Here is an 18,091-nt window from a genome sequence, read left to right on the forward strand (position 1 = left end):
TACGTATCGTTTAATTTTATTCAACGTAAAACGATCGTTGCCATTGATAAGAGAAGTTTAGGGTGGTCCCTCGAATTTTTTTAGAGAGCATAGTGCAACGAAAACGCAACAGTTTGTTTTATTGTGAAGCTGGAATTAAATTGATTAGATTTGATTCTTCGCTTGGCTTGATTTTGTTTGGCCTGTAATAAAACAGCAAATAAAAATGGCGGACGAGACGGAGGCTTTTTTTTGTGAAAAGAGATGGGCGTGTTGAGGAGGCTGCCGTTATAATTGGCCTATTCAAATAGCGAGCAATATTTTGACATGGTTTTATCGGTGACACGTGCGGTGGACAAATTGGCAAGCACGTGCTGCTGCCCCGGCCGACTCTCTCGCCGACGACTTCCGTATATAATAAGCACTCTTGTTCAATTTAAACGTTCCCGTAAGTGTCAACATAGCAGAATGCACCATTTACGAAACATATAATCAATCCTTATTCCCGCTTTTTTTTTCCTATCTCTCCGGATAGAACTGTTAACGTTGTTCGATCAGAATGGCTTATCGAAGAATGGCGTGGTAATTGTATTGTCGGCGTTTCTATTGCACCATTTTATTTTCTTAATGATCACACGTACGACTTCATCGTTCGCTGTATCTTCCCACAAAATATCAAGAGAAAATAATAAGCAATCGTACGAGTATGTACATTCCAAATTCTACTCTTTTTTTTACGAAGGAACATTGCATTAATTAATAACGTAGGTGTTTACATTTAGTGATACGTTCGTGAAATATTTGTACATTATTTTTGATAGAATAATGCATAAATTGTTCTCAGTGAAACTATAACAGCAGTTTCACCGTAACAGTATACTTGTGTTTTAATGGAAGTTTTAATGGAACAATGTATGAATCGCTTTTAGTAGAACTGTATAAAAATTAGTTTTACTGTAACACGTGCGTAAATTACTCTTAATGGAACAATATATACATTGTTTTTAATGGAACTGCATAGATATTCTGTTTCGATAGTGCAACAATTTAACCAAGAACGATGTATGGATAAATTGTTCTCAGTGGTACAATCCATAGTCTTTGAAGATACAATATATAATTGATATTTAGTGGGAAGATATAAATGAAAATAAAATATATAAGAAAAATATAAAAACATAAATATATATGTTCGTAGTTATGCAATATATAAGTCGTCTTTAGTGAAACCATGTCTAAATTGTTTCCAGTGGTATATTATATTATATTATATTATTATTTATATTATATTATATTATTATTTATATTATATTATATTATTATTTATATTATATTATATATATTATATTATTTATATTATATATATTACAAATCGCTTTCGGCAGAACATCACAAAAATGATTCTAAGTAGAACAACGTACAAATTGTTTTTCCAATAAAACAGTTCTATAATTTGTCTGTCCTCGAACGATATATAAATCATCTTCGCTGCGATAATATAAAAGTTGCTTCCAACAGATCCATGTCCAAATTATTTCCAGTGGTACAACGCCTAATTTGCTTCCGGTAGAACGTTCAGCAAAGTGTTTTTAGTTTTTCCAATGTAAAAACGGTCCTCCATTGGATGTCCATAAAAATGTCCTAAAACAACGTGAAAAATTCTTGTTGATAAAGCCATTTATTAACGAAAGATATATTACAAATGATTTAAAATTAGGGTAAGCAACGTAGCACCAAAAGCAGCATTTCTCGTTCGAATTTCGGATCTGAGAAAATATCAATGGTTCGAACTTCCCGATGGTGAGGCGGAATAGTGGGTGTTAGGAGGTGTGCGAATACTTCCGTGACTCGGTGTAGATTCAGCCCTGAGTCAACCCTCTTTCCTTGCGCATCTCTCACCCTCTTTCTCTCCCTGGTTCTCCGCCTCGGTCTCATCTCTCTCTTCCTCTCTCTCTCTCTCTTGCTCTCTGTGTGTGTGTGTGTGTGTGTGTGTGTGTGTGTGTCTCTCTCTCTGTCTTTCTCTCTCTCCCTCTTTCAGCGGCTCTCCGTCGTTGTCCTCTTTGTCGAGCACAACCGAAGCTTTCTAGGCGTCCTCTACCAGCTCGCCGGTTGTTCTCCACCCAACCTAGCGCAGCATCCGCGTTCTGGAGCTGCTCTCGCAGCTCTCGTAATCACATTTGACGTCGCTACGTTTTTGTTTCAGAGCTGTACGTGACGCTTCCGCCCGTGAGGGCTCTTGGCTAAACACGCGAGCGAGCAAAAAAGAAAACCCCTGGAAAAGGGAACTGAAGGCGGAGAATGGCGATGACAAAGGGGCCGGGGGCGCACGGCGGAAGATCGAGGAATCGAGGCGAGCCCCGAGATCTTCTCGATCCTTTTCCACGGAATTTTTTAGCCGTAGTTCTAACGGCTTAATCGTGGCCGGCCAACGGTGACTTCGCGATCCTTTTTCCCCGATGAAGCCTCGGATCCTTTCGTTGCGCGGCTTTGCCGTGCGTTTTCGGCAATAATTTCACCGTGTTCGCGAACGTTTTGTAGGAAGCAGAAATTAGAATGCAGATTTTTGTCGACGATCGAGCGCGAACTCGAAACGGTGCCTATCGCGCGATCTACGATTATAGGTCAACTTCGCGATTTTTTCACGAAGGAACTGCGAAAACGATCGTTACGCGACATCGGCGCGCGTTTTTATCCGCGTTTCGACCGTGTGCATGAATTTTTTGGATCATGAAAAATTAAAATTCAGATTGCCGCGAGCGGTGAAACACACCCTTAATAAATCATTTATTGCACGATCTACAATTTTATGCTGAGTTCGCGATTTTTTTGCCATTGCAATTCTAAACCGTTCGTTATGGAAGCTTGGCGAGCATTTTCCTTTATGTTTCCGCTATATTCGTGAATTTTTGCGGCAAGGAAAATTCGAAATTGAGATTGTTAGCGGCGATCGAACGTACCCTTGAAAATATCGTTGATCTTTATTCGCGGCTCGACTGTGTTCCAAAATTCTTTAAACAAGGTTAAATTAAAATTATCGGTGACTAATTACACCCCTAAAGAGATCTTGCTTAAGATCTTGCTTAAGCCAGCTCTGCGATTTTTTACGGCGACGATCCAAACACGCTGAACGTCACCCTAAAGCAATATTTTTAAGAACATACTTAATCGCCGACGACAATCGGAATTTTGATTCGCCGCGATCCAAAAAATTCACGAAAATAGTCGAGACATGAATAAACATGCGCGTCAAAGTGGCATTAAAAAAGCTTTCGAATCTCGGTCATAAAAAAATCACAAAATCGATCCAGAATAATAGATCGCGCAATACATAACATTTCCAAAAGTCCGCCTAATCGCTAACGGCGCTCTAAATATTCATGTATCGTGGTCCAAAAAATTCACAGATACACTCGGAACACTAACAAAACTGCTCGCTAAGGTCCCACGACAAAATCATTCGAAACGTCGGCCTGAAAAAATCGCGAAGCTCCCCCGAACGCGAAGCGGCTCGTCGAAACGATCCTCCGAGTAATCAAATCGAGATAAAAATTGTTCGAAAGAAAATTTTCGAAGGGTTGTCGATGGGAGTCCCGGGGTGCCGTGGCTGCTCGGTCCACGCCTGGCACCGTTGGATGACAGGAGAGGAGTAGGGGGGTCGATCGCGTCGAGGGAGGGGTAGCGAGAAGGCGAACGCTTATCAGGGGTGGAGAATTGTCATAGAGGCGGGGGTGGTCGGGCTCGGGGTTGATTTTGCGAGAGCTCGGAGCGATAGCTCGACCCGAATGTGTGCCTGCACGTATCTGTGCGTGCGTACACGAAAAATCAATCGGGTACGTTCGACGCACCGAGCCTGTGCTGATAGCTATGATTCCAGAGACGCGCGAATGCCAAACGAAATTCCTTGTTGTCCGTTCGCCCGGATAAACTGCGAATAATATAAATCAGCCCCGAAACCGATCCGGCCGGGTCCGGCTGTCGTAACGTGTGAGGCGAGCGAACGAACGTTCGAGGAACGGCGATGGATTTTTAAGACGCCACCCGGTAGAATTAGTGTTTCAACATTGGCGGCGGGGTGATGGTCGCCAAGCCTCCATTAAAAAGTTGTTAAACGCAGCCTGACGGCGCCCTGCGGCAAATTGGAACCCCATCATAAGTCTTCATGGTATATAATGTATATGGCTGTTAGAGCAAGCCATCTACAAGATAGCGATATCGAAGTAATTAAGTATTCGATGAAGATATTTTGATCGACCGTATGCGGGGAAATTGGCGGCGGCCAATCGGACGTGCACGTCCACCGAAAAATCTCGCATGATCGATTATGGCCGCCGGAAATTCCGTCGACCCGTCGCCGGAACGGCCGACAAAAAATCGCCGGCATCTACTTTTTTCTTTTTTTGTTAATAAACATCGAGATCGTCGTCGCTGATATTAACGGGTACATTTTTATGCGCGCGATCGTAATTGTAATTAATGGAAATATATTTCTTTGTCGCAGCACGCTTTGCTGCGAAAATTCTAGTGCAACTGAAACGCGATACGTTGCCGTAATTATCGTTATTTCTAGCATTTATTCATTGTAATTCTGTTTTCGGCTAAACCATTGTTATTAAATAATTGACAAGTTAATTACCTATTATTTCAATTTCGACTTTGACCATTTTTTGCGGTTCGATGGCGGACGCTAGGAAAATGTTTCTCGCGGGAAACGATACTACGGACTCTCCCTTATACGAACATACGTAATTTTGCAACTTCGCGAACGTTTGAACGATTTAGAATCTCGAAATCGAACTGTTCGGCGACGAAAAATCGAATGTTCGTGTTTGACGATTTCTTAGGATTTTTAATCGTGGTATCTCTCCCCCGTAAAAATCAAAAACCGAAGACGTTCGACGACGTATTTTTTCTAGATTTTCAATCAAATTCGACCGGAGAAAAATTCGTTTCTAGGTTCTTTTAAAAATAGACGTCCACCGTTCGATCGAAATGTTCGATGAAATTAGTTCGGGGAAAAATGGTTTTCGACTACATTGTTGTCGATAAAACGGCAGCGGTTTTTACAGTTTAGCGTTCCGAAGGCCTCGTCCCGATAAATTTGACATTTTCCTTCCATATCTCCCGTCTCCTTCGCCGCTGGTGCTTTTTCCCTGAAAAAAGAACCACGAACAAGTTCAACGTTTTCTACGTAACGCTGACTGAAAACTCTTGGCCAAAGCAACGAGAGGTTCAAAATAAGAGAAAAAGCGCCCCCGTAAAAAGCATCGAAGTGGCAGAGTTTCGAGAGAGAAAAAGAGAGAGAGAGAGAGAGAGCGCGCGAAAGAGTGGAAGAGAACGATAGAGAGTGAGAGAGAAGAGAGACAGAGAGGATGGTTTAAAAGTACGTGGAATGGAAGAGGTGTGCGAAGAATGTACGGTCACTGCTGCAAAATATAAACCCCGGCACAGTCAACAGCGTATCGAAGCCTATTTATTACCATCATTTCGATATTCCATCGTACGATAGGCTGGCGTTGCAGTTCGCGATCCGACGATGCGCACGAATCCGAAAAAAAATCGTTCCCGAGAAAATTCATCCTCCCTTGAATTTTTCACTTCGATCATTTTTTTATGGGGTTTCGACACGGGAGATGGAACACGTTTCTCTAGGAATAGAGAACGCACGCTCTCCTGAATACGGCGACGTATTTTTCTTTTCTTTTTTCGTAACATTCGGAACGTTCAAATAAAATTTAATTTGTTCAAACACGATTTGAATGTAATGCGCACGAATTTGCAGGCCTGACAATTTTTTATTATGGAACTGTTAAAGGGGTATGAAAATGATTTTGCATGGGAAATCATTCTTCGAACTCTCGTGAATAAGGGTAACATATTTTTTGTGCAACATTTGATTTAATAGACATTCGAAGCGACGAGAGCTCCGTTAAAATTGCTGGACCAGAAGAAAAAACTATACAAATAAATCTTAACGCGACTTAATCGATTCTCCTGCTGATTAAAAATTCTTGGATCTCAAAAGAGACTGTTAAAAATCATCTAGGATATATTTGAACACGCGGCTCGATTAATTCGCCGGCAATTAAGATCGCCGATCGCCGGAGCACTCTTTCGCGAGCGCTTATTTAAAGCTTAACTTCACGGAACACTTTTAGGGTGTTTTTTAACGCGGCAACGACACTCTCGAGGGTCGCCAAAATAATTACCGATGACGCGTCGAAGGTGGCCGAAGATTGGTGGTCACCTGGGCGAGGGCAAAAAAGTAAAAAGAGTGGGGAGAGGCTGTAAAAACCGCGGTCAGTTCGAAACCGCCGTGCGGCCGTTTTCCTTATGTATTCCTTTTTTTGCGACCGTGTTTTCCCTCTCTCTTTTTTGTCTGTTCCCGCGAGCGAGCTCTCCCCGGGTTTTTTTTCGCGCACGCATGGGGTCAGCTCTCGGGGTAACCTGGTTAAGGAAATATTTTAAAAATAATTGCGTTCTTACCTCGACGCGACACGCTCGGCAAGATGGCCACCGAGTCGAAGGAGAGCCGGCGGAAAAAGCTTTATGGAGCCGACCCCCCACCCCCGTAACGGCCTCCCACGTGTATTTAGCTCCGCGGCCAGAGACGGTGCACCGGCCTGGAAATCGATAAAAAATAGATGTAATCGAGTATTGATCCCTTTTGATAAAATTATAAAGCAAACAAGCTTGTTTTCTTGAAAATTGCAGTCTCGAAACCGTCGGAAAAAAGTTGAACGTTTTTATAAATTTATTATGCGGCAACGAGATGACGGACGGCCAGAGAACTTTTTTGCGCAGCGTGCCCGTACATGATTCGGTATTATAGATCAATTTTTTGTTGCACGCTCTGTTTCGCAGCTCTTTTTGCATTTCACTTGCGCCGAGCCCTTGATAAAATCGATTAACAATTCCGTCGAAAGCTAGACGTTTTTAGGAATCTATTACGCGAGACGATGTTGAAATAAAAAAACATAAAACATTCTGCGTGTTTTCAGACACGATCTCTCGGCTGCTCTTCGAAAATTATTTCGAACACGTTCGAACGGTCCCGATATAGCGAAATAATTATCGCTGCGTTCCTGGGACTCTGTAGAATCGTATCCCATAAGAAAGACTTTCGAAGCGATCGTGCCAAATTCACAAAAAAAAATTGGCGAGCCCAAAATCTCGATTTCCAATCGAAAAGCTGCTCGAACCAAGTTCGAGCAGCTTCGAACCACCGCGATGTTTCAGAAAGGTGTGCCACTGTATTCGAAAGACCCTGTACAATCGTTCCGAGTGAAAAGAGCATCCGGAAACGACCAGTTCTCATTTACGTTCGCGATTACAGCGACGCCGATGCCGGGACACAGCGAAACGCCTGACCTCAGATGGAAAAATAAAAAAAAAAAGGGAACAAATTGCCGGAGCCCAGAACAAAATGGCCTCGCTCGCAGCAGTATCGTTTTCAAGAGAATTCAATTTCAGAATCCGCTGGCTATGACTGAAAGCTTAGCTACACTGTCATTCCCGGTTTACGGGCGCCGAGGCCGGCCATAAAAATCCCCGAGTCTTCGAAACCATTTTTTCGAAAATATTCGTTCCGTCGACGGCATTCGTCGGAGCCGCTGATCCGGGCTATTTGTCGCCGGTTGCGCCGGTGCATTACGGATCGGTGGATCAGGCCAGAAATCGGCCAGAAATCAAAACCCGTCCCGCGCACCAATGCCGGCTCGATTAACAGTATTTTTGTTTTCGTTCGACACAGCAGCCGGTCGATCGAGGTGTGTCGTATTTGACGCATGAAAATGGCCCAAAGGGATGCGCCAGCCATGATCGACGCTCCATCCGATCGGAGACTACCGAAACTGGCCGTCAAATAATATATTCATAGCTTCCGGATGGTTGAACACGACTCTCGGAATCCCCTGCACTTGCTTTGCAAAGGTAACTACCTTTCGCCCCCCGTCGCCCCGCAGCCACCCATCCGCCCACCGGCCAAATCGACTGTTGAATAATTATCGAAAATACACCGACCGACTCCTTTTTCCGCCGTGGCGGTTCCCCGAGTCATTCTAAACGTGGAACATACGTTCGCTTAAAAAAAAAAACGAACGAACGAGATCAAACTATTTATTGCTAACGAAAAATCGAATTTTTTAGTTCCACTGTTTTCGGGTATTTCGTCGCGAATTATTCACGTGGCAAACGATTCTACGGACTCTTTCCTGTACGTGCATATTTTCTTTTTATATTATTGCGATTGTTTAATAAGTTGTAAATTACATCGAAAGCTTTTTGATCATGGCACATGCGATTTTTGACTTTGAGAATTTCTTGCGAGTTAATTGCGCAAGATATCGCGACGATACTCGCGGGAAATGATCCGGCAGACTCTTCTCCGTCGAAAAATAATTTTCTTTTCGTAGCATAGTAATTATTTAAACCATTATAAATTTGATAAACAACGCGGTAATGAAAAATCGAATTTTCGACGTTAACGATATTTTGCGATTTAATTGCAACGAACTATGCGAACGTTCACTTGCACGAAACTATTCTACAAACTTTCGGAAAAGATCCACGATTTTATAACTATTTAATAACAATCGACGATGAATATATCGATTAATTTTCGGTTAAGCCTTTCTGCGAACTAAACCCGATCCTTGATGACCGTCGATTCTGCCGATGATTGGATCGGTCGGGTCACACCGGACCCGACCACGGCCAGTAGATTAACTTACGCCCAGATGCTGCTGAGAATAAAAATTTGCGAGAACGTTGCGGACGGTTGGCGGTAGGCCGAAAAACCGGAACGAACCGGCGAATCTTTTATCTCCATCCGCACCGGGCTATTCAAAATCGAATCAATAACAATGAGTGGAACTACTGACGCGGAAGTTAGATCGCGATTGAGTTTTCTACTCGATTACAACGAGCGGGACCTCCTATCGCGATCTATGGATGAACGGTTTACCACCCAGGGAATCCATTTTGGTCGCGGCAGCCTGATCGTTTTTCAATTCGCGAAATCCCCTCGATATCTCTGGCGTCAATGAAAGTCCTGTTGATTAGACGCTTATTACTATACATCCTAATTTAACCGCGATCCACGCAGCTCGATTTTTCGCTCGGAAATAAATAGCAAATATCGAGAACCCGTGTTTGTCCGAATTTTAATCAAATTTATAATAATATATATTATAATAACATTGAATAGAATAAATCGCTGTAATTTCGATTTCGAATTTCCCGCGAAAAGCAACCGCGGTCGGTTTGACTTATGCGGATAGCTGACATGCTCGATTGTGTCAATTAAAAAATAAACATAACAACGATAAACAAATAAACAGATTCAATTCTTCGTTGAAAAATCTGATTAAATTGTTTTCAAACCCGAAAATTAATACCGAAACGTTGCTTCCGACGACAGGCTCCGCAGATTTGGAAAACGGAAGTCGAAAATGCCGGCGATAGGTTACGGGGGACGATTATTAGGCGTGTCCGGCGCCGCGAAAATCCGAGGGCCCGTTTTCGTGAAGAGCCGCTGAGTCCGCGGGGGTTGCGACACGCAAGAAAGCCGTCCACGATTAACGTGTATCCGCGGGCACGTTCCCGAAAAAAAAAAACGAGAACGCGATGCAAAAAAGGAGATAGACAAAGGCAAAAAGAGAGAACGACCGGAGACGGTACGGAGGTGCGAAGACGAGGGCGCGCATGCGAAGGGGAAAGGGGAAAAGTGTACGAAAATGGGTGTAGAGAAGAAAACAGAAAATTGGACAGCATGTGTGCAAGGACCAAAGAGTCAAAGAGAAAAACAGAAAACGGTGTAGGAGAGCGAAGGGGGTGAAAGTAGCGAAAGAGGGTGTGCACGGGGGTGTGTGCGAGGGGGGCGAGCGAAGGGTAGGGTGTGTGCGGGGGCGGAGATGCTCGTGGAACAGGAAAAGAGAACGAAAGAGAGAATGGTACGTGTGTTCGGAGGGAAAACCGACGGAGAGACCAGGTTAAGGGTGGAACAGAGAGCAAAACAGGGGTTGAGAGGGACGTGGAGGGGGAGGGAGAGGAAGAGAGAGAGAGAGAGAGAGAGAGAGAGAGGAGCGAGGTACACGGATGGGTCTCCGGTTGCCATGACGACTACCGTCGCCTAAAGCTATGCTTTTATTGATTCCAAGCCACAAACAATGTACAGGAGTGAATGTTTCGCTCTGTTCTCTCTCTATCCGTCTGAATAGCGAGGTATTAACGTACCCCGAAATGCCGATATCCGTGGGCACGTGCCCCAGAAAACCGGGGTCACTGTGGAAGTCCTTGGACCTGGATCACAGAAACTTTGCCATCAGGTGTGGACACAAGTTTTTCTAACTCTAAATTCAGAAAAAATCCAGACCCAAAATCGCGAAACATAGCCCTGTATGTTGGATTAAGCGGTTCCTGGAACGATTTCTGTGAGAGCACATCATCAATCATGGTTACCGGACCTAGGGAGTCCAAGGTACAATGTACTTGCAGTACGAAGGAACCCGTTTTTAATATCTCCTGAAAGTTAGAAGAGCATTTGTTGTAGAATAAAAGCTTATCCCAGGCTTTAATTCTGGAATTTTGGACTCCTAGATCTAGCTCAAACCAAGTCTAGTCTTGTAGGGGCTGGAACATAACTCCAGGACAAGTGTCATTGTTGCTGAAAATGGCAAGCAACGCATTTTTGTTGCTTGTGAAAGTCCAAAGGAGATTGCAGTCCAAGAGCTAACTCCTGGATTTAGTTCTGGACTTTTAAACTCCTGGGCATAATCCAGCTGTGTCAAGACTGTAACTCAGTCTGAGACAAGTATCTTGGACACTAGAAATGTGAAACAACCTATTTGTTGTGCCTTGTAAAAGTTGAAAGAGTATTCGTAGTCCTGAGTAGCTGTGCTACTATGCCATAATTATTATAGGAAAGGCATCCTTTTCTCTTCAGTATCAACTTTACTTGACTCTACAATGAGCAATAATTTGTTCACCAAAGTTGCATCAATGGTATTCCCATAATTCAGAAACTCAAATTTATTCTCTAAGACTCATTCATCGATTTGCCTAAAAGCAACCAATTGAACGTTTCTGTAAAATCAAAGGGGTGGTTCAGCATATCAATCATTGTTTCATGAACTGTCCTATATATACATATATTCGAAAAAACCTCCCTACCTTTCCCTGTTCATCCATTCGGCCAAAAGCGACCAAACAAAATATTTTCACAAAATCGAAAAGCCGAAGGGGTAGTTCTTAACGGACTTTCTTACCCACGTCGAGAATTCAAAAGCCGCATAACCCGCTCAAGAAGATATCAGAGCTTTGAGCAACTCCTCGAATACGCAAGCTCCCCGAAAAACGTCGATAAGCACGCGATTTCCCCGTTAGGTCCAAAACACCATCGGAATCACCAACGGGGAAAATTGGACCACGGTGCTGGCCCGCGAGTATCAACCATCGGCTGATTCAACTTCTAAATCAAGGTAAATTTATGCTCAATCATTACCATTAATCATTATCATTCCAAGGGGTTGGAAATTCGCTGAAATCGAGATGGAACTCGAGTCCGGCGGCTCTGCGACACTAGGTTAACCTAACCTAACTCGGGGAGGGTGCGAGGGACCTACCCCATCTCCAGATCGCGCTCCGATAGTCGCGGGCGGCGAGCTTTCGAAGACAAAGAACGCGGGCTATTTAAAAGCGCATTTGCAAACTCGGTGTCCGGTTTCAAGATATTCAATTTCTTTTGGAGAATAGGCCCTTTGGGGGAGCAGAAACGTTTCCTTTAGAGTACGGTGCGATGTAAAAGTTTTTTTTAAACGTAGAATCGCGCTCACAAAAGATTTTCTTCAGTTTCCAGACTAATTTAAATCGACTGTGCTTCTCTAAGATTAAAATGAAGCATTTGTTGTACTTAACGTAGCTCATACTTTTTGCACATCTTCTGCTTCACGCTTTATATTTGTAGTTAGAACTTTCGTGCGAAACGCAAAGTTAAATAAAAACTTCGCTCGGACGAATTAAACGGAATAGAACAACGTCGATAAAAATAAGATCTGCTCTGCTATAATACAAATGGTCGAGCAACATACCCAAAAAAAAAAATCTGGAGCGGCCACAGATCCCCTGTAAGGCGACACAGGTACATATGGGCTCTCTCGTTGAATGGACCAAATGATATAAATTATTTATAGATTTCGACACCAGAGCGAAGAAGGGGGCGAATCGAGGGTGTTCTGTTCGAGCTAGGGGGTGCGTGCAGCACCCGGGGGGGTCCACTTGCACCGAAAGCCCCTCGGGGCACCCTCAACATATGCATTCCCCACTCGACCACCGTAAGCCTATAGAAAATTGATTCGTAAGTACCTCGGATTCCTGTCTGTCTCCTGTTTTGTTTTTTAACACCTATCTAGGATTGCTCCCTGTACACACTTCACAGTGTCGACCCTCGGCTTCCTGATTCCGAGTTGCTACCGACCCAAACGCCGGCTGCACTTCTCTTCTCTTTTTTTCCTCTTCTGCTGGAAAAATCAGCGGTGATAGAAGATGTATCGCTAATTTTGTAGCTGACAAAAAATGTAATGGAACATTTGTTCACCCTTTTGCGAATGCATCGTCGAGGAGAGTTCGTTCGGAATTCTTGGAAATAATTCTTGGAAGTATAGCGAAGGCGGGTAAGCGATGCGTGGCAAATTCGAAGACGGGCCCAGTGCCGTGCTTCGCCCCCCGGGTCCAATCTAAATCAATGGGCTTGTGGGTAATCGCATAATAATTACTGGGACTCCCTTCACCGCCCATCTGTCGCTAGCTAAGGGGGTGTTCAGTCCGTGGAAGTGGTAATAGGCACTGGTACGGCAACATAGTCGATGAACATGTCCCAGCAGGTCCTATTGTTACCGGGCACAGCAAGAAATATCAAGCGGTGTCATTCGTCAGTCGTTGCCACCCTCTGCGTCGCCGCCTTATGTTTCACCCTAGAATATTATTGTACAATGTTAAACATTTTGCGAAATATGAAAACTATCAAACCGTTTGAAATTCGTTGTTTCAGTTATACAAATGATAACTATAATTTTGATGGTGCTGTACATGGGGTTTTCTAATGGGCTCCGCGGACCTCATCATCCCCGCAGCGCCGTCTCCCATCATCACTACGCTCCGCAAAAGGACGTTAAAATTACGCAAGATACGAACCTCTTGCAGGACGCAACGTTAGTTCGACAATTTTTATATATTTTCATATTTATATTTGTATGTTTAAATTCACATTTTCGGAATTATATTTTTGGACTGACAATTAACGTAGCTAACCGTATAATTGTAGTCATTTGAAGGAGGACATGGGAGACGTGGCAGACCAATTGGATTTTTCGAACATGACCGAACAGGAAATAGAATTCCATTACTTCAAGTATGTTCTTACACCGAGAAACGTAACTTACTTTTTAGTATTATTATTTCATGAAGTTGCAAAAATGATGCCAGAATAAATGTATGTTCTATTAATATTAATTTGATTAATTCCTACGACTTGCAGAGTCCACGATGTTGACAACAATGCGAAATTGGATGGACTAGAAATTCTCCATGCTATTCAACACACATTTCATGAAAATAGATTATCTGAAGCTGAACAGATAACTTTGAGCGAAGAGACAAGACAAATTTTGAAAGATGATCTACCAGATATTATTGGTATGTAAATTTAAAAAAAAGATTCTAAGCTGCAAATGATACAAAAAATTATTTATAAATTTTAAGGATATATAATATTTATGGATATAATATATATCCAATAATTGATATTAACTTTTTTCTGCATGTTTTAATGAAGAATTAGTAGACAGGGTGTTCAAAGAGGACGATTTGGATAACGATGGGTACCTTGGGTACATTGAATACGTCCTAGGAAGGCAAAGGGATCACATCGCACAAACAAAGAGGGACGACAATCTTCGACTTGGAAAATAAAATTAAAAAGGAACGACAGATCCTAATTAATGATAAAAATTAATATTTTACAATCATTCAAGAGTTGCTAAACGTTCGATATATTTTATATCAATGAAATCTATATAGTACATTAATCACTCGCCTAATTAGTCTAACTATAGAACCGTGAAATTCAAGTTGCAAGTTATTATGCAATTTCTATAGTTTCAATTTATATGGTCACCGCGGGATCGAAAAATATTTTCAATTTAAATAAGCCTTGCAGCATAGACTAACAAAAAATTTTATCTAACTCAAAATATTTTTTTCTAAGATAAAAGAATATATAAAATATATTACGACAATTTTAATATTTAATTTGATCGTACAAATGAATTAATATTGAAAATACACGTGTAAGTCCGATCAGAAGTTTGAGATCAAAAATAACTACAATTCATTAGACAATAATTATATATTTGTGAACTTGAGAATGAATGAAAAAGGCATTTTCTTTCAAATCAGTGATCCCAAATTTATGAACGATAATGTATATACCAAGATTACGCGAACATCGAGACTATAAGAGAGTTACTAATTATACTTTCGATAAAATCATAAATTTTTCAGATTTAGTTTTATACATAAAATATGAAAATTTAGGCCTAGAACACGCTAGTATATTTATGGTATCTACTTAGAAACCATAATTGTAATTTTCTATGTATTAAAGATCATTATTTTACGATAATTTACATTTTTTTGTGATTATTAAACACTCACAAAGGATATTTATTTAATTATCCTTATAGGATAATCACTCCTTATTCTTTTACGAATATATAACATTTATACTTATTAATGACTACAACTATATTATTAAATGAAATTAAACACTATTGTTTATACACTCTACAGCACTTAATTAACTTATGTAAGGATTAAATTAATCTTATTTACACTTATTTCTAGAAATGAATGTACAACAAACATATAAAACGTTTTGATGAATAAATCTTTTATTGTAAGTTGATGTGATAAAAACCAAAGAATACCTTCTTTTTTATTTTCTCGTCGCTTTTGTAAACACTAATAGAAACTGTATAATCAGTCTATTACGCACAACGGCTCGTCCGTCACCACAATGCACTTTTCCCATAGATCTTTAGCTATTTGTATCTGCCAAACACACACAAAAACAAATGCATTTCATTGTATCATAAAACAATTACGCACAAATTCATCGAACTCACCTGGTTATCTTCGCCGAAGATCGGCAAGTCCTTGACAGAAATGAATTCTGGATATCGCTGAATTATTTCCTTAACTGCAGGTACAAATTTTTTGCCAACTTCCAAAAATTGTGGCTCATACTCATGGTATTCTTTCGAATTTTCACTTGAGTAGTATATCCTGAACGTGCCATGCTCTTTAACTAATCTGCAGAGAACGAATAGTAAATAGTGCGTTCAATGTATAAAAATCTATAATTGTTACAACTTACCTAATACAATGAGATCGCAGCAATCGTATTCTAGTGTCAGGCTCAATCTCCACTCGATACTTCACACAACCATTCGCAGTCATGCGTTCGCCGTCTTGAAGCACAGAGCATTCCTGCTCAACCTCCGATAGAAACGGAGGCAGAAAATCGTGCACATGATTCTTGGCCATCAGATCTGCAGCTTTGTCAACATCAATATGATCCACCAACTTTCTAAGCAAATGCCTCACTTGCTCTCTGAACTCCTCTTTGCTGCTGCTCTGATTTTCGGAATGAGCAAAGCCAGTGTGCCTTAAGTAATGAAACGGTAATCCTTTTCGAAACTCGCTGTCATTTTCTGTCGCAGTTTTTAACGCATCCGGGAGTAACTTCTCTAAAAAGTCAGTCCAGCTATTTTTCTGATAAACACTTAATGTTATATGAAGACTATGGGACTCCATAGCAGTGCCCTGATGTATGGTTCCGCGTGGGAAGTATAGCAAGTCTCCTGCCTTCACTACTGTATCCAGTATGGGTTCTCCTATTTCCGAATCTTCAAAATTTCTCGAAGAGAATCTTGGCAGATATTCTTTCTCATATCGTGGTTTGTATAACCTCCATCTTTTTTGGCCTTCTACCTGCAGTATGAAAGCTTCTATGTCGTCATAATGGGGAGCAAAACCTTGGCTATTTGGAGGCGTTAGGTAAGCATTTGCTCCCACAAAGCAACCAAAGAATTCTTGAAGTGTGGCTGAAAGTGGAGCATAAATATTATGCTTTGCTACGGTTTTAAAATATAATATTTTTATTACCGTTTAGAGAATGCAATATTGGTATGTATGTCTGTGGGTTTAGCATTCTAACAGAGCACCCATTCCCATAATAGTCCCAGACAACACTTGGAACTGCTCTACCGATAGGATTATGTGTTTCCCTCACTCCATTTTCATAAGAAGTGATATCAATATTTTTGGTGAATTGAATATAAGACTCTCTTAATATTTTATCCATTATTGGAGTGGACATGAGCAACTTGTAATAAGTGTTGCAGTTCCTCTTTATATGCACCGGTGTCTGTTCCCAATATTTTCTGAAACAATTCCAAAAACAATTTAATACTAAACAGAGATACAAGTATTGTGTTAAAATATAAATTGTACTAACTCCAAAAAGTCTTCCACTTTCAATGGATGTATCATCAATTCAAACGATGAATGACTGATGTTAAAAGGATTCTTTTGATAGTCTTCAGGCATTTTAACTTCTTTAGGAGGAAATAATTCATTTACTTTCTTTTTCTGTTTTGAATGCTTTTGATTAATGTGTTTCATTTTTGCAACACCTGCATTTACCATTAGAGGACTCTTTAATTGCAATTTTGTTTTTGAACCTTTTGAATTGTTAACTATCTTTCTATTTGTTTCCCTTAGTTGATAAAAGCTTCGAAGTGATTTACTTTTCTTGAGAGCAGACGGAGCAAGTTTTTTGGACGTAGAGGTCTTATTTGTTTTCTGTTGATTCGCGCTCACAGCTGTTTTGTTCAGTTGCTGTTCTGTTACTTCTTTGGTGTCATTTCGTAAGGTCACTCTTTTCACTGGCGTAACATGCTTCTTTTTTAATTTCTTCGATTTTGAGGTTAATTCTATGTTCTTGCGTTTCATTGCTTGTACAGCAAATGCTGATATCGGTTCATGATACTTAAGCATCTGCAAATTAATGTAAAAAAGTATTGTACTTTATTAATACTAACTATGTCTATATCTTAATCGGAATAAAAATGTTAATTAAAAAATGATATTGCTTATAATTAGAGTGTAGATCTTTATGTAAATGTGGTTAATTAAAATCTTAGAAATTGAAAAGACTATGAATAATTTAAAAATTTGATATAATAATTACGAAGATAAAACTTTATTTTGATTTAATTCTTTTGGATCTATATTGTAACTTATAAAATTGTACATTTGTGTAATATTCGCAGTTTATTTATAACGAAATAAAAGTGTATCTTATAGAAACCGGTGTGTTTGGAGGTTAGGTTCTCCTTCCAAACAATAATGAAATAATATCATAAAAGATTACCATGAAAATTATGGGACTGTATTCGATTTTCAATGATGCACTAGTCAAAAATGATGTTTGTTGATTACTGTTATTATTATCAGTATTTTCAGCTTAAATTTATCATTTACACGTACGTCGTGTCACATGTCATTTCAACATCAACATATATACATAAACATTATCTCGTAAAGCTTATTCGGCGCGAAATTCAAATTGTAAGTAGCATTTGAAATTTACGATGAAATTATTAAAGAAAAATGTAATAAATAAATGACAGGCTCTTACAAAGATCATGTATCCGAATGATGCTAATTTAAAAGATGATAAATAACATATTCAGTTTAGAATGATTAATGGGAGTTAAACTTGACACACTTAAGTATCAAATTTATTCCCGCGAATAGAACCGCACGCTCTACTCAACCGAAAATAAAGTAGCTCTCTTATAAATGAGAGCAATAAACATTAGCAATACTCAAGTCTATATCCATATTAACTAATTTTTGGAGAGTGCCTGCTATGACAATAATACAAAGTCTCTCATTATATTTCCTAATTAGACAATTCCAGCTACGAGAAACGACACCACGTAACGTCAGAATTCAGTAACAAACAGGAAACAACTACAGTCTCGTTCAA

The 18,091-nt window shown here is 40.4% G+C and overlaps 2 protein-coding genes across 8 annotated transcripts; one reads left to right on the top strand and one right to left on the bottom strand.

The window, feature by feature from the left end:
* Nucleotides 1-1,401: 1,401 nt before the first annotated feature.
* Nucleotides 1,402-17,979, bottom strand: NO66 (Bifunctional lysine-specific demethylase and histidyl-hydroxylase NO66). 7 transcript variants are annotated; one of them, XR_013033501.1, is made up of 10 exons: nt 17,471-17,979; nt 16,553-17,094; nt 16,201-16,478; nt 15,410-16,139; nt 15,159-15,345; nt 14,961-15,084; nt 12,572-12,947; nt 12,340-12,491; nt 6,463-6,599; nt 1,639-5,129 (listed from the first exon to the last, which is right to left on the bottom strand). XR_013033501.1 is itself a non-coding variant. In XM_033481836.2 (6 exons), the coding sequence occupies exons 1-6, from the start codon at nt 17,471-17,473 to the stop codon at nt 15,013-15,015; spliced, it is 1,812 nt and encodes a 603-aa protein (XP_033337727.2). In that variant the 5' UTR covers nt 17,474-17,979; the 3' UTR covers nt 14,907-15,012. The 7 variants fall into 7 exon arrangements, 2 of the variants coding, with proteins under 2 accessions (XP_033337727.2, XP_033337728.2); XR_013033503.1 differs by lacking the exon at nt 1,639-5,129 and adding an exon at nt 1,402-1,620 and having other exon boundaries at nt 12,340-12,947; XR_013033500.1 differs by having other exon boundaries at nt 12,340-12,947.
* Nucleotides 11,333-14,660, top strand: LOC117227000 (multiple coagulation factor deficiency protein 2 homolog). The gene is made up of 5 exons (XM_033481842.2): nt 11,333-11,456; nt 13,025-13,184; nt 13,298-13,384; nt 13,511-13,668; nt 13,808-14,660. Exons 2-5 carry the CDS (start codon nt 13,033-13,035, stop codon nt 13,942-13,944), a joined length of 534 nt encoding a protein of 177 aa, XP_033337733.1. The 5' UTR covers nt 11,333-11,456; nt 13,025-13,032; the 3' UTR covers nt 13,945-14,660.
* Nucleotides 17,980-18,091: the final 112 nt, after the last annotated feature.

The sequence above is a fragment of the Megalopta genalis genome, chromosome 5, assembly GCF_051020955.1.
Source record: "Megalopta genalis isolate 19385.01 chromosome 5, iyMegGena1_principal, whole genome shotgun sequence".
Classification (NCBI taxonomy): Eukaryota; Metazoa; Arthropoda; class Insecta; order Hymenoptera; family Halictidae; genus Megalopta; species Megalopta genalis.